The sequence below is a fragment of the Cheilinus undulatus genome, linkage group 12 (assembly GCF_018320785.1).
Source record: "Cheilinus undulatus linkage group 12, ASM1832078v1, whole genome shotgun sequence".
Classification (NCBI taxonomy): domain Eukaryota; kingdom Metazoa; phylum Chordata; class Actinopteri; order Labriformes; family Labridae; genus Cheilinus; species Cheilinus undulatus.
Window position 1 is genome coordinate 30,793,841 of NC_054876.1, and position 22,486 is coordinate 30,816,326.

The 22,486-nt window shown below is 37.2% G+C and overlaps 1 protein-coding gene across 1 annotated transcript; it reads left to right on the forward strand.

Annotated features, from left to right (window-relative positions):
• The first annotated feature begins 1,773 nt into the window (after positions 1–1,773).
• Positions 1,774–18,828, forward strand: ufm1 (ubiquitin-fold modifier 1). The gene is made up of 6 exons (XM_041802262.1): positions 1,774–1,928; positions 2,029–2,085; positions 7,251–7,308; positions 10,394–10,433; positions 12,639–12,671; positions 18,181–18,828. Coding segments are annotated over exons 1-6 (285 nt in total). The 5' UTR covers positions 1,774–1,926; the 3' UTR covers positions 18,276–18,828.
• The last annotated feature ends 3,658 nt before the right edge of the window (positions 18,829–22,486 follow it).

Below are 22,486 nucleotides of genomic sequence, written 5' to 3' on the forward strand. Positions count from 1 at the left end.
TATATACTCAAACGAAGTGAAAAGAGGCCACATATCAAAAATGCTATTAAACTGCAAAGAGGAATGAAGGCTGGCAGAGCTAGCAGCTAATGTTAGCCACGCTGTACGTATATCAGGCTCACATCATACCAGCTGACAAAATGACTCTGTAAGGAATTGGACTGTTTTCTAAGTATTTTCTCCTCTTTAGACTAGAAGGTCAAACACAGTTTAAATCAGCATTTAGCCAAATGGGGAAATAGGGGGACATCCCTACAATGTGCTTAAGGAGCTTAGAAGCAGTGTCGTAGCAGCAAGCAAACACTTAACAGCTCACCCTAGCACCTTAGTGACAAACACACCTTTCTATGGAGTAGCTAGGCTATAAAACATGGCAGTAGTATGATAAGGTCAGGTCAAGTATGGGAGCATGTACCGGTTTGACACTTTGCTGCATCACCTCTTGTAAACATCCTACTTCTGATTCATTAGGTATCAAGTATTGAACCAGTAACGTTCAGTTTCTAGTTTTGTTTCAGTGTCCAGTATTTCCATGCCAAACTTAGTATCAATATTGAAGTTAAATTTTGATATGCTGGCAACACTAACACGTTGACAAAAAGGATGCATCAGAAAGTGGCATACTTGGATTGCAGAAAGCAGAGACTCTGCCAGTGCAGCCAGACAACCAATTATCTAATCATTTAAGACACTCACCTGCTTTGCTACATCAACCAGGCTCAAAATTCTTTGCCAGGATTAGTACTTTGCTTAGTACACAGATTATCTGTAAACCAGTAAGTTTTTCCAGATTAAATAATTTAGTTCTTCTTTTGTTATAATAATAATAATAACTTGAATTTATATAGTGCCTTTCAAGAAACCCAAGGACGCTTTACAGGAACACATAGACATGGACAAACTGTTTGTTCTATTACATTGCATTGATTTGTGGGCTAAACATAGAAAATCATATTTTAGAGGGTTAATGCTGCCCATCATACTCTTATAGCCCACTGTAAAAACCCTGTAAAGGTTTGTATTCATATTAATTTTGCTACTGTAACGGGGGTATGTCCATGGGGATTGGCCAGGTATGATACGGGCCAAACAATTAATTAGTTTCTTTTGCTACAGGCAGGACCTATGTTCAAACCAACATGGTACACTGTTTTTAAAAGGCTGCTGCTGGTTTGTTGTGGATCTTTTTACAGACATCTTGTTGTTTCAAAAAGAAATTCCCTGCTCTCTTTTTTCAATTAAAAAACATTCAATACCAACATGACAACAACAAGATAGGATTAAATGGGACTGAAAACTAAATTTAAGAAACATGGTATTGATATCTGCCTTCAATAGAGCATAAAAACAAATTGCTTTGCACGTAAAGACAGAAAAACGTGAGAGATAAACTATTTCAATAGGTTTAATCTGATAAAATATGCAGTATTATCTTTTTTCATTCGTCTTTAGGGACTTTGGCCTTATTACACAGTTACATTTTAATCAAGGCATGTTCATAGAGGTGACATGACCCTGTATGGAAATACAATTAATGATTGCCCATGTTCAGTAAAAGCAAATTTTTCAGACAGAGAAATTTTTATTACTTCATCATCACCTTACAGAGGACATCCTCTTATCTCCACTATGCCAAAGAAAATGCTTGTGCGCGTTTTATGGTCCTTTACGGCAAACGTTTGGGCGTCTCATTTAAATGCCTGTCCAAAACCAGCACAAATTTACGTCAATTTCTCGACAGTATTATACTATAGTAGAGCAAAAAGCTAAATTAGAAACATATAGTGAAAACATGGGGAATACAGCTAATACGAATTTATAAACGTTGTTCAAAAACAGGGTTTGAAGGATGACGTGTATGTACGGGTCCTTCGGACTTCCGGGTGTGTATAAACAGACAGCAAAGGGAGTTAACTCGCTCTAAAGATGTAAGTTTCTGCTATATTGTCAATATTATACCTGAATGAGTTTCACGTTTAGTTGTCTGTATCAAGACGCTGTTAACATTCATGTCGTCCTCTTCGGTAGGTCTAAAGTAACGTTTAAAATCACGCTGACGTCGGATCCCCGGCTACCATACAAAGTGTGAGTACACTAAATTCTCATCAGCTGTACCGTTGCATTCAGCTACAGTTCATTTCTGTTTAACTAATTTTAGACCACCGCTGCCATAGATTTTGTTTATCAGTCAGCTTTTGAATAACATAATGATGTATTAAAATCTAGTCGTTGTAATAAGGGAACAGCTGTTTGCTCAGGGCTGTGATTCACGTGCTGACAGTGATTACACCTAGAAAAAAAGAGTCATGCTTTACATGAGTTTTCATGTATTCTCTGGCCAAACAGTGTAATAACATAGTATGTGAACCTGATATAACAGGCTGATCTTAGCAGACATCGTGGTTGAAAATAACGGCACTTTTTCATCGGACTGCTCTTTCAGTTTGTGATTATGCTTTTTTATTGTGCTTTTGTTCCACGCAAGAGTCTGTTTCACCTACGAACACATGTTTGGACACATCTGCTGGCAAGACACCTAGTGTACTCAATACTGGACACAGAATTAGCTCTCTGTAGCTCTATGGCTGCCCAAAAGTCCTGTACTATTGTGAATCAATGGACCCCAGTCTTTATTGCATCTCAAGCATCTATTACCTCTCCTATGCTAACATTTTTGATGGAGTTTGTCCATTTGTCCAGTGGACCTCATAAGACCTAATAAGACGAACCTCTGAGCATTTGTGCCAGGCAAGAAAATGGAAAACCCACACTCCAGTGTGGTTTTAACAAGCGACATTTTCATCTGCAGATGTTCATTTTGATCTTAATTTGAGGAGCTACCATACATTTGAACTGTACCTAAAGCAGATGTTATTTCAATTGTTCATTAAAGCTCTACTTTTATTGTGGTTAATGAAGATTATGGTAACGGTGCATCCCAAATATAGACTTCTATAGATATATCGAACTAATCATTAACACTGTACATAAAAGACTCTTAGAACCAGTGATTAAATAGCTTAGTTGAAGGGAAAAAGGCATCTTAATATAGACTTTGAATTAGGAATATAACATATTGGATTTTTGCCGATATCCGATATGCTGATATATCCAAATTGTTTTTGCATGTATCAGCACTGATTTATTATTGCAGTTCAGAGCTAAAACGTCAGCCCTTAAAACACATAATTCCATTTAGGATGAACACATTGATAATGTCAGTCCTTAAAACACACTTCAAAATGTAAGGAGGGATGATGCAATAGAGAAAAAGACTTCAGCTGAGACAGGTCTGTTGGACCAGCCTAAGACGCCACTAACTTACACTATATTGCCAAAAGTATTTGCTCACGGGGAGCAGGTGGCCTAGTGGTTAAAGGCGCTCCCCGTGTACACGGGTGGCCCGGGTTCGAATCCGGCCTGAGGCCCTGTTTCCAACTCTATCCACTGTCCTCCTCTATCTAATGAAGGCACAAAAATGCCCAAAAATAAATCTTAAAAAAAAAAAAGTATTTGCTCACCTGCCTTGACTCGTATATGAACTTAAGTGATATCCCATTCTTAATCTATAGGGTTTTATATGATGTCCATCCACCATTTGCAGCTATAACAGCTTCAACTCTTCTGGGGAGACTTTCCACAAGGTTTGTTTCTGGGAATTTTTTAACCATTCTTCCAGAAGCGCATTTGTGAGGTCACACACTGATGTTGGATGAGAAGGCCTGGCTCTCAGTCTCTGCTCTAATTCATCCCAAAGGCGTTCTGTCAGGTTGAGGTCAGGACTCTGTGCAGGCCAGTCAAGTTCATCCACACCAAACTCTCTCATCCATGTCTTTATGGACCTTGCTTTGTGCACTGGTGCACAGTCATGTTGGAACAGGAAGGGGCCATCCCCAAACTGTTCTCACAAAGTTGGGAACAGGGAATTGTTCAAAATCTCTTGGTATGCTGAAGCAATCAGAGTTCCTTTCACTGGAACTAAGGGGCCAAGCCCAGCTCTTGAAAAACAACCCCACACTGTAATTCCCCTCCACCAAACTTTACACTTGGCACAATGCAGTCAGACAAGTACCGTTCTCCTGGCAACCGCCAAACCCAGACTCATCCATCAGATTGCCAGATAAGCGCAATTCGTCACTCCAGGGAATGCGTCTCCACTGCTTTAAAGTCCAGTGGCGGCGTGCTTTACACCGCTGCATCCGACGCTTTGCATTGCACTTGGTAATGTATGGCTTGGATGCAGCTGCTCGGCCATGGAAACCCATTCCATGAAGCTCTCTACACACTGTTCTTGAGCTAATCTGAAGGCCACATGAAGTTTGGAGGTCTGTAGCGATTGATTCTGCAGAAGGTTGGCGACCTCTCCGCACTGTGTGCCTCAGCATACCCGCTCTGTCATTTTATGTGGCCCACCACTTCGTGGCTGAGTTGCTGTTGTTTCCAATGGCTTCCACTTTGTTATAATATCACTGACAGTTGACTGTGGAATATTTAGGAGCGAGGAAATTTCGCCACTGGACTTGTTGCACAGGTGGCATCCTATCACAATACCACACTGGAATTCACTGAGCTCCTGAGAGCGAACCATTTTGTCATAAATGTTTGTAGAAACAGTCTGCATGTCTAGGTGCTTGATTTTATACACCTGTGGCCTTGGAAGTGATTTCAATTATTTGCATACATGAGTGAATACTTTTGACAATATAGTGTATGGGTTCATATGGCCAATATTAACAGCTGATAGCGACACATTTGTGGAGCTGGAATATCAATTGTAAATATTGGCTGAAATTTTATTGATAAATTGCTTTCTAGCCTAACATCTGCTGATACATTTATCATGCTGATAATATCGGATGTTTACTGTTTACTCTGCCAGTATTTTCTCAGACCGAGTAAAGGTATTTCAAGGGTACTCCCCAATAGTGAGTACAAATATGAATACTTAATACCTCTGTGTTGATTCTGATAGCTATTTACATTTAGTCTTTAGATTATGGTGTTCACTTGGTTTTGTCACATTTTAGTAATTTACCTTTTAAATTTGTAGTCTCCTTTTAGCCAACAAAAACTCAAACACATTTTATCTGGTTTAAGTCAATAAAATGTCCTTACATTATCTTTTATTGAAAACATTCATTTTCTGTATACTAACTTAAAAAGCCAAATTGTGAAAATAGAAGTGTAAAACACTCGGGATGTTGCAGCAGCAATACTTGCATTAATTCAAAGTAAACTGATATGAAAACTGACTTACTTGAAGTAAGGACTTAGTATTAGTATAAAGCAACTGGGTTGAGATTTTTATCTACATTTTTGTTAATCAATACCTTTATTGATAGTCTTTAACAATCCAAGCCTTTATTGATAGTATGAATACCTTTTATCATTTAGTGCAAAAATGAGGCAACAGTTTGTTTTACAGAACTCGTTTATTGGTTTGATATCATTTGGAAAACAAACACATCTCTTCTACAAACTCTCCTGTTTTCACCAAGATTACAAAATTAGAAGATTTGAAAACATTGCTTGATCTGATGAGTCTTGATTTCTACTGGGGCATTGTCATGACCATGTCTGCATAAATAAATGTATGGTTGCTGCCATGTGATTGGCTGGTAAGATATTTGCTTTAATGAACAGTTAAACAGGTGTAGCTACCTAATAAAGGAATCAGCCACCTTTTCTGTCCATTTACATAGTCCAGTATGTTCAGTGTTTACCCTGCCTGTGGACATTACTAACAGGAGACCATGAGACAGTTTTGACTGAATTACACAAAATAATACAACTTCATTACAACTGCATACCTCACCTGTGTCTATCTTTGAATGTCAAATACATAACAGCCACTAGCCACAGTATACCATTTCTGTACAGCTCAAACAAATAAAGAAAAAAAATGTAAAAAAAATCACACTGAATATCCATTCATATTTGGGTTTGATTTTATTCCCTCAACCGTTCAATGCTGCATAATGCAGAGCCAAATTCCCTGACAGACTTTCACACTGAATTAAGAATTGAGTCATCGCAATTAAATAGCTCCAAAATAACAAGTCCATGCAGACCACTGTAGCCTTAAAGTGTTGACAGGGAGTCGGCTCTCTAATGAGGTCAGACAAGGCTGTGCTGCAGCTGTTAATGTTTTAGTATGAGGAGAGGCGATAATAATGATCATAAATGAGGCATCATGTGAATACTGGCAGAGGACTGAACTTCAGCTCACCATCACTTCGACTGACTTGCTCATAATTCACATAAAAGAAGTAGGAACTCCCTCTCAGTTAAGATGGTATGGTAGGTTTTCATAATTAGAAAAGTTTCATTTTCATTACTGATTACAACAAACAACGTGACACAACGAACAACGCAGCTAGGAGCTAGGCTAACTTTAGCTAACGTTAGAGATGTTAAAGATAACTTTATATTTCTTTCCAGCAAAGTGACAATATGCTGCCTCAAATACAATGTTGGCTTACCTTAGAACAGATGTTGTTCATTTTATCCACGTTGAGTTGATGTTGTGGTCTACCGCAAAACTTTTATCCAAAGAAGACACTTTTCTTGGTTCAGATGTGGCTTAGGAAAGGGTAAAAAATACACTCCATTGCCCAGCCTCTCAGGATACCTTGTGCTGGAGTCGCATGTACCTCATGAACACCGTTTGTCCATTTTTAAACTTAAAATTTCAAAACAAACCTCATAAAACCCGACGAAAACTGACTTTCTCCTCTTCATTTCAATGGACGTCCAGGCAGCCGATGTCTGAGCGTATTGGAGTGGCTATATGCACTGTGATTGGCTCATCGCGTTTGAGGGCAGGACTTAGCCATAGGTCAGTTGCATCCCTGATATTTAGGTTTTAGTATTTATGTGACTTTTTTTACATGTTGCCTTTTGCTTGGTACAGTGGTTGTGGAGGTTATTGAAGATGCTCCCAACTGGAAGTCTCTTGATTTAGAATGGACTCTGGCAAAAGCAATGTTACGGTCAATTGAACTCTGAAAAGAATTTTTGCTTTTGTTGTCTTCTAAGTCAAAGTAAATGGGCAGCTACAGAGCTCATATGAAGTGTAATTGACTTTCTTTGAACCAGTAAAGCATCCCGGGCAGCTGTCGATCGATGCCCAGGTCAGCAAGTTCAAAGATGATATTAAATCAAGAGCTGTTAGTGCTTTTAAAGCAAATTGTTTAACGGTGAGTGATGTAACACTGGATTTAATGGGCTTTTGAAATGTTTATCTACAGATTAAGTGTCCCAGAGAGCACGCCGTTCACAGCAGTGTTGAAGTTTGCAGCTGAGGAGGTAAGCTTTCTTTCTGTGCTTTCATTGAAAAAAAAAAATATCATAAGCAATTGAATATTACTGAAATAAATGTCAGGATTTGGCTGTCAAAATCTGACCGGAAAAGGCAGGGAAACAGCTTCATCGAGTGTGAAAATAATGACTATTTGTTTTGGGGGAAAATCTTTTGTCACAAAGCTTTTAAGTCACAGTATGATGATCAGACCAGGTGTGAGCAGTGGTACTTAGAGCTGCATGGGTGTCAACAGCCAGGATTCACTGCCCTCACAGATAGCCCCACTCACTCTCTCTCATCCAGACACTATACCAGCTCTACTCGCATCTTTTGCCTCTATGACTACATTCACTTTGATTTATACTGAGAGTAACATCTTCAGGATTTTTTCCCTTCACCAACAGTGTGATCATGTTCATAATGTAAAGAATTGATCGGTGATGGATGCATAGAAATAGTGTAGGCACGTGCCCACTGTAGCTCGATAATGTCACACTACCCAAAGGACTAAAACATGGCGGCCTCCTGATGAATTTATAACTTCAAATTTTCTCAAAAAACAGGTATCTAGTGTATGTTTTTTGTTTTATGTACATGTGAGATAAATGTCTATCTAATGAGATGAACTTGTCTTATCATGTAGGGCTCCTTTAAAGTTCCTTTGGAAAAGAGAAGAAGAGTGGGGCATAGTTAGAACTTTCTTCTGCAGACTCTGTAGGGGTTTTTGGAAAGTGTTGCACCATAGGAAGTTTATTAAGTTATTTTTGTTTCACAGAGAAGCATGTACCAGTGAAAAACAAAAACAGCAACAAGAAAATACTGGATGTTATTGCATAAGATCTGCTTATGACATAATCAGAGAAATAGACAGAAACATCCTGACACTGTTGTTCAACTCCTACAGCCACAAACTAGGTTTCAACAATCTGCCCAGGGGAATGTAGTTAAAAAGAAGCATACTGGCTGTCACTGGCACATGAACAGAAATGTTCTTAATGTGTGTTATAATTAAAGGTCATGAAAAAGCTGCAGTGCCACAAACAGCAAACACACAACTCTGACCTAGAGCCTGTCTAATACAGTGCCTATAGAAAGTATTCACCTCCTTTGATGTTTTACCCTTTCATTGATTTTATAAACCAATCATGGTCCATATAAATTTGCTTTTTGGCAAAAAAAAAAATCCTCTTTAATGGCAAAGTGAGAACAGATTTCTACAAAGTAATGTGAATTAAATGCTGTGTAATTAGCGATTACATAAACATTCACCCCCTTTAAAGTGACTGATCTAATTCGACAGCCAATTGGTGCTAGAAGTCTCACCTGGGTGCAGTGAATGTGTCTCACATGATTCTAGTAAAAAGACGTCTGTATCTGTAAGGTCGAGTCACTGCCTAATCAGTATTCCTGGCTACCATTACACCATGAAGACAAAAGAACACTTGAAGCAGCTCAAAAGGTTCTCTATGGAATTCAGTTCAATATATCATCAAGAAAGGGAAGGAGTATGGCACACGTGTAAGTCTGCCTAGATCAGGCCAAGAAGGAGACTAGTAAGACTAGTGAGACTAGTAAGGCCAGCAAGACACTGATGTGGAAAACTTGTGTCAAATCTCGACTAGATTTTACCAAAATGCATGTGGGAGACTTCATGGTCAAGTGGAAGAAAGTTCCAAAATGGTCTTTAGTCTGATGACACCAAAATGGTGCTTTTTGGCCATCAAATAAGGCGCTATGTTTGGTGGACACCAAACACTGCACATCATCACAAACACATCATCCCCACTGTGAAGCACGGTGGTGGCAGCATCATGCTGTGGGAATGCTTCTCAGCAGCCTACCCTGGAAGGTTTGTAAAAGTAGAGGGTAGAATGAATGCAATAAAATGTAGGAAAATCCTGGAAAATTGCATTGTCCACTTGATTTTTTTATTTATTTATTTTTCACAAAAAGCCAATGACACCATGACTGATTTATTAAATGCAATGCACTTGTAAAAAATCCAAGGGGGTGAATACGTTTTATTATTTACTCTGGATTTCTATGTTTTCTGCACATGTGCAGACAGGGTTTTAATTTGTTTCTGTTGTAAAGTTGCATGCTCATAGATTGTAATGATTACTTATGACTGGATATACATTTTTTACTTTTTTCTGTGGCAATCAACTGTGCTTCATTTCTGATTTTTAGACATCTGTTTTTTGCAGAACTAATCCAGGAGTATCATGTGCAAGGCTCAAGTGCCAGAGTAGTTTTTTAAGTAATTAGTCAGTTTAAAAAAAAATAGTATATGTAAATTTTTAACTCGTGTCTTAAAGGATTTTTATTTATGTTATTTTTTGTTTGACAGAGGGAAAGAAAAACCATAAGCTTAAAGGAAAATTACAACTTTGTCTATTTAATGGTACTGACATCTTTACCATAGTCATTTTAACTAGATTTTCTCGGCCACTTACATGCTACATGAAACAAAACATTCACTCCAGATTTGTCCTGTTCCATATGCTACTTGTGCTACCTGGCAGTAGTTTGTAGAGCAGCACTTAGCTAACCTTATCTACCCGTCAACAGGCTCTTCCCTGCACCCTTCACTGCAAATCTCAGCAGCCCACATCCTCTTTGGTCGTAACCTAAAGTAGGACATTTATTGTGACCATGCTGAGTGATTTTCTTCCAGAAATTCAAGCGTTGCTATCTTCTCCTCAAGCTGTCTCCTGACTGTTTGCATAAGTGTATGTGTAAATACACAACTGTTAGCAAAAAGATATGTTTGTCAAATGTTTAAATGACAGAAACAAAATGTCTTAAATACTATTTTCTTTTTTTCTTCTTTTAAATTGTGTCTGAAGACATCGTAACTGTATGAATCTCAGTCTGCATCTTCAGTGGATGCAGCTTTCTTTCTTGATGATTTATTCAAACTGTCTTCAGGCTGAGTGGGGTTTGATGGCAGCATGTCTCTGGTTATTAAAACCAAAGTATTTCAGCCATGCTTAAATCTCTGAAATGTCAAACAGAAGCTTTTGTTGTCAAAGTCTCAAAGAGGGATTTGAGTGTGATCATTTTCCTGTGCTTCATTTTCTCTTACAGTTCAAAGTGCCGCCAGCAACCACTGCAATTATAACAAACGGTGAGTTTGGAGGGTTCAACAAATGGGTTTATGTCTCTTCAGCAAAAGACTCTAAGCCCAAAAATGACACGTTTCCTGGACTTCTTAAGAAATACCAACCTTCAGAAAGACTATTAAGTCTTTTATAAACTCTGGATTTGAAATATTTGAAAACTCAGCTGAGTTTGAGTCAACAAGAAGCTGTGAAGTGTGCTTTAGTCTAAACAAATTAGTACAGGGGTAACCAATGGATGATAAGATTTCAAGTTAGCAACAAATTAGAAGTCTTTGGCAACTGGCATTGGGTCATTTCTGTCTAAAATTGTTGTGCAATGTAGATAAAACTATCTGTCTTTGTCACGCCAGTTGAAAAAAATAGATGTGCTTTTTTTAAAGAATTATTTTTGGGGTTTTGTGGCTCTGTTTCATGGGACGATGGAGAAGAAAAGGCGCGACTGGGAAATAACATACAAGAACGGAGCCACATAATGGACTTAAATCATCAGCCACTGGCACTCCATTAAGCTATTCTTTTCTTCTTTTTTCAGTACTTTTTGATACTAGCAACTATTAAGATAACAGAGATTTTATTGTTTTAAAACCTGGGATATAAAAAGTATAGAAGAATAAAGTATTAAGATGAACCTTGAGTGAAAAATGTTAGAAATGCTGTCTTAAAATCATCAATCATTCATTTATTACATACTCAGCCAGGAGAAAACAGACACAATCCCCCCACAGTTTTACTCAGTTTGGAATTAAGGTTTGATAAAATGTACCAAAACAATAAACAAATAAATTATTAATGCATTTCAAGCCCAAGATGAGCTTCTCTGTCTCCACTAATTCTGTTTAGGAAACACTGAGTAATCTGTGGTCTGCATCGATCTGTGTTTGTTCTCTGCAGGAAATGCAAACACACTAATACCACTTGTCTCCTGCCAACTTAGAAGCCACATATTGGCGTAATATTGACCAACATTATGTTTTCACATTAGAAACTGAACACTGGCTAATTAGAGCTGACCTACAGCAGGAATGGTTATTAAAGATTTAAGAGACAGGGATTGAAAATGAATTCTCTCTCCATTTGTATGGCTAAGTAGAGCATAAGAGTTGAAAAGGTTTAATAAATGTACGTGTGGAATAAATGAACTTTTAGCCTGTAAAGCCAAAATGTTTTCCAATGGACTGAACCTTAACAAAACATGTACTACCAAAGTCATAATTATAAGGGGAACAAGCAGTCAGTGAATACTGAATATACTGTAAAAATCATCTTTGTAGGAATAAGTTTGTGGAGTTTGAAGTCAACAGACCTCAGTTTAAGTCTTTTTCTTTGTCCTCATTCCTTGAACATTAAGTGTGTTTTAAGGACTGCATATTTAGGTTTGAGCAACATTTTTATGTTAGTACATTTATATACTGTATATTTAGGTGTAGTTATCTCTGCTTTACTTTCACACTTTCCGGCAAGTAAAACTGATAGAGTAGTGCTTCTCAAAGCATTGTAGACATCAGACTCTGATATCTACAGTCTGATGATCAGATGTATTGCAAATGGGCTACGAGAGGTCATTTACAACAAATAAACACCGTAAACATAATTTTTAAGATAAAATTATGTGTTAAATGACCATCTAATACTTAAATACATGGTAACAGTGCCTATAAAAAGTATTCACTGCCTTGAATGTTTTACTCTTTTATTGATATTGGCAGCATCATGCTGTGAGGATGCTTCTTATCAAATCAGTCTGCAGGAGAACTAGCAAGACATGAACCAAAGCAAACAGCAAAAGCAACACAGAAATGGTTTAAAGACAACAAGGTGGATGTTCTAGAGTGGCCAAGTCAAAGCCCAGACCTCAATTCAATAGAAATTTTTTGATTGATTTATTAAATTAATAATGAGAGGGTAAAACATCCCCCTGGGTGTACTTTTATAGGCATTGTATAAATACTTTCTTTAGGTCCAAAAACCAAGGAAGCTATCATGGGAAATACATTAAGATGAGATTTGTGTAAATATAGCTGAGATATGTCAGATATTAGATTCATTTTAACCACTGCAGAATGAATTCTCCAATTTTGTGTTGTCTCCTGTGGCATGTTGTTTTTTTTGATAAACTGCTGATCTTGTAAATTTTTTTGTGTGTCATGTTCTGTGCTGCCGATTGTCCCAAAAAGTTTTATTCACATTTTTTTTCCTGGTTTTCTTTTCAGATGGCATAGGAATCAACCCTGCTCAGACAGCAGGTGAGTTCCTTTGATTACCTTTGAAAAGCTAACTGTCCTCCACACAACCCACACAAACACTTTTAATGTTGTTCTACCTCTCTCCCTAGTAAGTGTTAGGTGCTTTTCCCTTTTAGTTAGATGTATCAAAGTGCATGGGCCTGCTTTTAAGAAACTTTTCCATTTGCTGTCATCAAAGCGTTAATAACCCAAGGCATCATTTTGAGGCTCTAATAATGTTTCATTATGCATTTTGATAGAGCTGGTAGTATTTTTTATAGTTGAAAAGATGAATTTGACAAGGCCCCCACAGGCTGTGGCTGCAGTAGGTGGCTCAGTGAAGACACAAGGCTTAATATTAAAAGCTGCACTTGAGGGAACATAACGAATCGATCTGGGATCAAGTGGTTCCAACTAATCTAATCAGGATATCAGGTTTGGGGTTTTGTAAAGCACACTGAAGATTTCAAGCAGTGATGCAGAGTGTTGAGGACAAATAATGTGTGATACAGAAAAAGTTGTCAAAGGTTAAAGGCAAAAAACAAACTTAGAAACACTAACTCTGACCAAGACTTTATAAGAAATAAAATCACCCAGTGGCGTGAACTATTAGTCATATTGCACCAGATTGCAAAGTTACATCACCATGAAGCATGGTCAGTTAGGCATCCACGTTCCTGTTTATTACAAGCGTGGTTTGTAGAGTAGTTTCATTAGTGTCAAAAGAGGCCTTTTTTGGAATATTAAAGGAAAAAGGCAAGGCAAGTTTATTTATCAAGCAGTGTTAATAGAAAGACCAATTCAGAGAGCTTCACAGATCTAAAAACAGAAGTTTTTGAACATCAGGAGCATTAATAGAAATAGGCAAGGCAAAATTGACACAAAGCAAAACACAATATATTGAGCAATTTAAAAAAAAACAAGAACAAGCATGATTAATGACTGAATTAATGATTTCAGTAAAGGAGTCAACAAAGAGATGATAATAATAATAGATAACACATCAAACATTACTACCGGCTCCCGCACTGAATGCCATCCACTTCCACCTCCACCTACAACAGGTGTGTCATACCCGGCCCACATCCCGCATGGATTCTGACAATCTATGTTAAATATTCAGAATAATGGACATTTAATTAAAGGGAATATTGACATTTTTACATAAGCACCACATTAAGTTTTCTCTCTGATTACAACAAACACATCCTCATCATGCATAACACTGCCACACATTGATTAAGAAAACAAAACAGGGTATCTAGTAATAGCTAGGATACATGATATTGGATTTTTGCAAATATCCGATATGCAGATACTTACAGATTATTGTAACCGATACTGATACCAATATTTAAATATGCTTTTCGGACAAGAAATTCAAGTCCATTTGGACACACTTTAAAGTTTGAGGATGGCCAAGGAAACAAACTTAAGTCCTTAAAAAACACTTTAAAGTTTAAAGAATGAGGATAAATAAAGTAAAAGACCTCAACAGACATAGGTCTGTTGTTTCAGCCTAAAACTCCACTAATCTATTAGTCTATATGGACAAAATTTGCAGTTGATATATGCTGAAATACATGGGCAAAATATCGGATGTAAATATCTGCTGATACCGACATTTGCCTTTTCACGCTAATATCTGCCGATACCGATACCAGACCGATAATGTTGTGTATCCCTAGTAATAGCAATGTCAAAGTAATATTGTCCAACCTTATTTATACATAATTTGTTTTAAAGTCAAACAGAAATGATATTGTTTCCTGATCTCTGGAAAGTCTATCAGCTTCCATCAGCTCTTGCTGATGTATTTATGCCGTGTTGTTACCATCCTCATCATTAGAAGCTTAATGCAATAAGGTAAATTTGCATGGAAAAGTTTGGTTTTCAACCAAATAACTGCATTGTAGCTCAGCATCTCTGTGCCCCTTTGCGTATGTGCGATGATAGGCCAACATCACAATAAGTGGAGCAGTACAGCTGTGCCTTTTGACTTATTTACAAAGTTTTAGTGCAGGCACTTTTAAGTGGAGCTTTAACAAAGCATCATGTGGCTCACCTGCCCTGTGATGCTGGCTGCGCAGGGACAGACCCATGTTCAAATATGTTTACGCAGAACCAGCAACTACAGCAGACAAAACAGAAATTAAACTGTGATTCTCAGTGAATGATTCTAACAGCAACACGTGTCACATCTCCTATATTGTCTTGCTTTATATGAGTGCAGAGGAGAGCTTTAAAGAGGGTTTACTTTAATCAGGGATCTTGGAGCAGTTGTATCATCTCATCCTAAGTCCAGTTGTTTTCTGGCTCTGTCACTTACTTTTAAGAGCTCGTAGCAAATGGAATACATTCAACTCATCATTCCCAGCTCTGATATCCGACTTCTGAGGTAAAGGGAACGCAGCAGAAATTGAATGATGACTTGCTGCAACATTTGGGGATTTTATAGAAAATCTGTACATATTTATTATTTTATTATGGCACCAGTCTCCAACCTGTACACCCAAGAAGTCTTCTGAGAGGTCTCAAGGACAATGGAACAATGGTGTGGTGTGCAAAAACAGGCACACAGACAGACAGGCCGCCAATTACAGTAGTAAGATAAAGTAGATATAAAAGTATTTAAAATACATGGGTGATGTGCATAATGCAGAAAACCTAACTACACTTGCATCTCTATGTTTGCATTCTAGTCATTACCATGGAGATTGTGTTAACTGATTCTTAAAAGCAGATTGATGCCCTCAGAGGCCGTTTGTAATGTTGAATTAAAACATAAATTGACCTCTGACTGGAGGCGTACGAAACGCACCAAGCTGTTAAGACCGTAACACTCTACTTTAGATGAACACATTATTGAGGACGCCTGGTGAATCATTTTTCTGTGTCAGCCTTTTTCATATTTCCCTGAGGTTCTTCCTTAATGTGTGGCCCACCTCTCCTCATGTAAAGTCATCATTCTTCACAAAGATAGGCTGCGCATGAGTGGCCTGTCTGCATAGAGCGAGGATGGGGTAATGCCTGTTTGACCAAAGGCAAGATGGAGTCTTTTCTGCTAAGAAAGCAAAGAATTGTGGGAATTCATAACAGCCTTGTATCTGTGAAAAACCATCCATGCTGTGTGCGTCCGAGAATAGCCTCAGTAGAGACACCTCTGTCAGACTGGCTCTTTTTTTCACCCGCTGGAGCCACTCTTCCTCATGTTCACATGATTGAGCACACTAGAAAGACTCAAGCTTTGCATCATACATGTCCTGCTGTAAACCACAGTGTACTTCCACTGATGGCTATGGTCAGGAGTTGTGCAATATGAGAATAATTGCTGGTTAAATGGACAAATGGATAGAGGAGTGTGAGATCAGTGATTCGCTGATAATGCTGTGAGGTTAATTATCAAAATGACTGTTTCATATGCACTCAGTAAACAATGTAAAAATTAAGCAACTAACATGCAGGCTAAAAATGAACTTTTCCAAGAGAGTTGTTTTTCTGTTCATCCCAACTTAAGTTTGATATTGTATATTGAGTGTTAGCTTTACTCCTATGAATTTATTTTGGCTAAACTTAATTGTAATATTATCAAATTTTAATGATTAAGGGACATTTTTAGAAAGTAAGTTCTATGAAATATGAGAAAAATCCTAAAACAACAGCACTGATAGCATAATATGGTGTGTGTTTTATCTTGAGTAGACATACAACCCATCTTCTCACTCACAGTCATCTTCTTAAAATTAACTTGCTTCATAGTTTTCAGATCACTGGGACAGGGAACTTTGAACACGCATGAAGTGGTCAGCTCGTGGGATAAATTTGCCAGTCGGAAAGCTTGCCTCACCCCTTGTTTTGTTGAACAAAGTGAGGCACACGTGATAAAAGGGGATTTGGTTGTCATCCAAAAGAGTTTGAGCATCCAAAAGGATATCTTAAACCATCAAGGATAAGTTTACATTTTCATACTTGAGGAAATCTGCAGACCTCATACTGATGGGCCAGTTATAACATAAATATGACATAATCTTGGGGGCCTGATTTGGCCCCCGGGCCTTGAGTTTGAAATCTGTGGTCTAAGTGGTAATTCTGTGTAAGGATGGAAACAATAGCAGAAAGACTCAAAGTATGGTGGGTTAGTTTTGATGAGGTAATATTTAGTTTTGAGCTATTTTACTTTACAGTAGCGTCATTGTAGAGGTGGGAAAAAGGCCCAGATGATTTACTTTAGAAAAGAATAGTGATAATACTCAGGGATGAAATGTTACATGTTAAGTCCTGCATTAAGAACTTAATTGGTGTATTATTATTAAGGTACTGGTGTTTAAATAAGGCTCATCTTTAAGTAGAATTTCCTGTTATGCTGAATATTTTACAAATCGATATACACCCAACAACTGAATATTATTAACATCCATAAAAAATGAACTCTTTAACAATTCTTATTTTTTATGAGAATTGCTCATCACAGTCTCATATGTAGGGAAATATTTTTTTCTGTAAAATAAAATTACAGGTTTGTAGGAGGACTTGACAACCACTCCCAAATATCACATCCTAAAATTGCCCCTGCTCACAATGGTACAACATTTGATGTGTTATTGATCATAGTAATTTTAAAAATGAGTAGTTTAATGTTGAAGATAATCTCACAAGAGAATTGTGTTGCATTGTTGCATGCATTGTTGAAGTGATGTGACTGCTCGGCTATTTAGCGCACAGCTTTCACTTGCAGAAAGCGTTGTTGGAGAAGCAACTCAACCTCAACATCCACACAAATGTTAGTGTGTTAGTCATTTTTGTGCATTAACATTTCACTGCCATCAAAACATTACCTCTGAATTGGATCTCTTTTGAAACTGAAAATAAATAAACATTGTTTTCTTTGGATGGTTTTGGCCATAGTGTTTCAGCAAATGCCAAAAAACTGTAGTTTGTTGGCCCAAATTGTTTTAAATATCGGCTGTTTGTCCCAGGTTTAAAAGTAACTTTCAGAAATGATCCTGGAATCTTTTTCAACTCTTCAGAACTTAAAAATAAAAAATTTAAAAAAAGGAAATGGCACATATTTTCAGGCCAAAACAGATTATTTGTCTGCTCCAAGTTCATAAACACAGGAGGAATATTTTAGAGAAGAATGAGAAAATGTTTCAAAAGCACAGTTTTTACTTGCCTTCAAAGCATTTATTAAACCTTTGCTTGAAATCACAGTCATCTCACTACAAGCTGTGCAGCTTTATAAACAAAGTCTGATTTTCAACCACAGTTTTGTCTTCCTTTATCTTGCTGAAGTTGGAGGCTAATTAGATACAATTAAACTTACCACAACAAAAGTTTTCTGTGTTGGTAATCACTATCTTGTGCAGCTCATCTCATCTGGGAGTAGAAGCTGTATTGTTTGAAACAGAGCTACTTCCCCTCCCAGCTCATAGGTTGCATTGATGTAGGCTTTGTTGGCAGTAAAACCCTTTATTAAGGATCACAGGTAATAAATTATGAGCTTTCTGTGTTTTTCTGTGTTGTGTTTCAGGGAACGTGTTTCTAAAACATGGCTCAGAGCTTCGCATCATTCCCAGAGACAGAGTGGGAGGACAAGGAGACCGATGCTGCTTTTTTTCTCGTTGACGGCATAATGACTCACCCGGCAGAATCATATAACACTTGAGACCCAGGAAACACCTCAACGTGTGTCATGTATTTATTTTCTGGCCCAAAACTGACAGTGACTCACATGAGAGTATGGATATATTTAAACTTGATGAGGACATGCACTCACTCTTGCATGCTCCCTGCTTCCTCATTTTTTCCCACTCACTCTATTTTGATCAAAAGATTAAAGTGACATCAAAACTTCCCCGAGGTGCTGATTAATTAATAAATACACACACAGAAATGCATCCTGGGAAAATTTTTAGCTTAGATTAACAAACAAATGAGTCAGTCAGAGCTTTTGTATGTTTGTAAATGAAAATAAATCATCAGTATAACCATCAAAAAATAGTTTTTTTGTTTTGTTTTGTTTTGTTTGCCTATGTCTTAATCAGCACCATTGATATTTTTAAAACTGTACAACAAGCTTGAAACAAATCATTGTTTTAGGTGTCTGTTTAAATGTAAAATGTATGCTTTTCAAGTCAAACATTAGCATAATAAAAATAAATATGCACCTGAATCTAGACTGAACTTGTACGTTGGGCATTCGATAACTTTTAGGAACATTTGCAAATGTAAAATTTTGATCTACTGTCATAAATGTGATTTATTTATTTTCTAATCAGTCAAACTTTGCAGCTACATGGATCTTTGCTGCCCTCTGTCAGGCCACATTTAAACATCAACAGTATTTCAAGCCATTAAATATCAGACAATAAAGACACAATTACCTAAAATAAGGTGATTTTTTTTTTCCTTTTTCTTCATGAATAGATTGTAATCGTACCAAGGAGGACATTTCAAAAGCACTGATTTAACTAAGGCCTAAAATGTTTTACAATGACAATCATTGCCTTTCATCTGTAAAATAATGCTGGATTCCACTCGATTCTCTTTAATAGTCTATTAGATTTTTTTTGTACTGAAATGTCTTAGGAAAGTTCTAAAAAGCTCCTTTGCTCTGTCTCGATTTTTGCTGATATTTATTGAAACCCATTATGTTTCAGTTTAATTGACCTTCATCAGATATGAGGGCAGAATACAAACAGTTCAGTAAATAAAAAAAAAAACTGCCTTGCATTTCAGTTATCCAATCAGGGAAACACTGGCATGAGTGATCACCTGGAGCTGGTTAGTTTATCATCATACATCTTCACAGTTCATAAATTAGTAGATATATAAAGTGAAACATGTCCTTAAATAACAACATTAGAAAACTTGAAAACTGTAAACTTTACCTGTCTTGTGTTTGCGTGAATGGACCCTGAGTCTGAAATAAAATCTATCTATCTATCAAGGTTTACACAGAAAAGGAAAGGCTCAATGGGTTTTTTAATAGATCTACAACACCAGCATGGGGTGGAGTGTCACATCAAGTGTTTCTTAAGCCACACATTTAAAACCTACAAATATAAAACATCTCTTTAAAACATAATAGCATTGCATTTAGCTAAAGACTGAAGGGACTAAATGAATTACAGCCAAATTAAATTTATCATTTCGTCCCTTAGGAGCTGAAGTGTGCATAGTGAATAACCAATAAACCTCCCTTTTTTTCAACAGCAGGTCGTTATCTCCACTCCATTGCTTTGCATGTATTGGTTTTACCAATACATGCAAGGAGACAAGGGCAACTTTCAGTTAGACTGAAATGTTGTGTGTTTTAATCGATTTCAAAAATAAGCTAAACCACGCTGGAGTTTTTAAATTTTTTTTTTACTTTTGTGAGCCTTATCCTTCTTTGACACACCTGTCACAGCTTTAATATTGCACTGAAACGTCTACATTAATTCTTATTTATATTTTATACAGCCTAAGGTAAAACAATACCTCAAGTAATTCCTAACAGTTTTCAAATTCAGAAACAAACTTAGTTTTTATAGTTGTAAGGATCTATGTCTTGTCATGGCATCTACTATGAGTTCCAGGACAAATGCTAATTGTTTATCATTGCCACAGAAACAGCAGACATCATGTCATAGATGGGAGCTGCTACTACTGTATCTCATTTATGTTTTGAGCTGCTTAATTTTGATGGATCATGATTATTCTCTGCCAACAGCTACTTGATCTGATGGTCAGGTTTCTCCAGTAAACCAGAACTCCACCCCTGGCCACTGTAATACTACAGTGTAGTCTTGTGGTGCCTGTTATAAACTGCACTTCCATATTAATTACACCTAAAAATAGGCCTTTTGTATTTACACTATGACACTTTTCAAGTAGTAAGGAATTACGAAATAATAATGGGGGCAGCAACCTGATAATGCTTTGTGAGTAGCTTGCAGTGCTAACAGGGTGAGCCACTTTTAAACAGCTTTCCTCCTCATTATGTGGTATTCATCTGTGTCAATAACAAGTTAACAGCAGAGATGGGTGGGGCTCGTCTCTTCTGGTCATCTTTGTTTGACTAAGGTACCCCTGTGTCAGGAGTGTCTGATTGGTTACTAAGCTAAAATTAATACCAATGCAGCTTTAGGACATATAGAAGCAAAAAAGGCCACTGGTTTGAATATAGGTAATATGAATGCCAGTGTGTGGTGATGAGGTGTCAGACGTGATTTTCCACACAGTTAATAATTTGTGTAACATCTTTAAATCATCTCAGTGAGTGGTGCGTTTGATTTAAAAAAGTCTTTTTTCTCTTTATCTCAGATTATGGGGAAGGCAGTTCATTAATCCCCTCCACATTAATCAGTTTCATCAGAGAAGGGCTGGAGCATTTGTTTCAGGATTTCTCCACACTTGAGAGACAAAAATGCACGCTTGGAATAGAAAAATAGGCTGCAGAGAAAGTGGAGTAATGCACAACAGAGAGCATGCAGTTGTGTCTCATTCATTAGGATTCAGACTCAGACAAAAGGGAGGAGAGCGGGAGTGCCGTCACAAATGGATTTTCTCATTTGTTTTAATCAAAGGCATAGCTGGGCACATTCAGCTGAAATTACAAATAAATAGGAAAAGGCAACAGAGTGCTGAAGATGCACCTTGTTGTTTTGCAGTGAACGCACCTGGTTAAAATGAAATCTTAAAGGACTTTAAAGATGTTTTCCATTTCAATTGGGGGGGTTCATTGTTATTTAATTTGACCAATATAAATATTTAGCATTATTAATTGCTGACTCATAGCAGGAAAAAGATTAGATACATTTATTAGAAAGTAAGAAATCTTCTGCATCAGCTGAATTTACGCTTTTTAAGCATGAAATTAAAAGTTCCACTTAATACAACTATCTTACAGTGTAATCTTCTTTAGCAGCGAGGCAGAAAGATGCTTTATCATCACATCTCATGTTGAGTTCTTTGCTTTTCCTGTCATACTAATCAGACTAAAATGAACATATCCCTGAAAAACTATCATTTACAGATGCTTTCCAGTCAACTATCATTGTCCCAAGATAACAAGAAAAAATAGCTGATATCAATTCCAAATTGAACTAAAAGTATCCTCATGTTAACAAATCTTTTAGCTCTTGACGTCATGTTCATGGTCCAGTTGACAAATGTAGAAAGAAAGTAAAGTGGCAAATGCAGACATTTCAGTAGATGGTCAATTTGTCTGCCTTTAATGGAGTTTGCAGGTCTGTCTTTTCCTGCCCTAAAAAAGGTCAATATTTGTCGACACAATACGACATCTAATTGTCCTCAGAGTGCAGCAGAGTGGGTGGTAGGAAATGTCTCCTGCTCTGGCCTCTTGCCCTTTTGCTTGAGTTGTTCAGACATGCCAATAAAGAGGACGACCCAGAGAAGAAAAACATACTAATGATGGTTGTAATGCTCCTCTGTGGATCTTTTGGCCACCTGTGAAATGTTTGCTTTAAACTGACAACAGTGAATCTTGATCTAGGTATGTACAGGGTTCATGGTGGTTATTTAAAGTGACATTTTTTTTTCTCCAAGTGTTTTTGCTAAGATTCAGTCATAATGATACTGTAACTTGGTTAATTATCTTCTGTATCTTTTCATTTTATTTTTATATCATCAGACCAGCCATAGCTGAGGCTAGAGGCACTATGTATATTCAAGTTATCAATTTGTCCTTGTAAGCTGTTCTTATCAATGCAAAAACTCCATAATCCTTACAGGGCTCTTCTTCAAACTTTGCTTGAATGTCCACTCTGACTCAATGATTAGATTTTGGAGGTCAAAGGTGAAGGTCACTTGGCCTTATGTGCACTCCTTGA

Excerpts from the sequence above, each read along its gene's own strand:
- ufm1 (XM_041802262.1), top strand. Across the intron at positions 2,086-7,250 it reads CCCCGGCTACCATACAAAGT|ATTAAGTGTCCCAGAGAGCA; the intron begins GTGAGTACACTA and ends GTTTATCTACAG. Across the intron at positions 7,309-10,393 it reads TGAAGTTTGCAGCTGAGGAG|TTCAAAGTGCCGCCAGCAAC; the intron begins GTAAGCTTTCTT and ends TTTCTCTTACAG.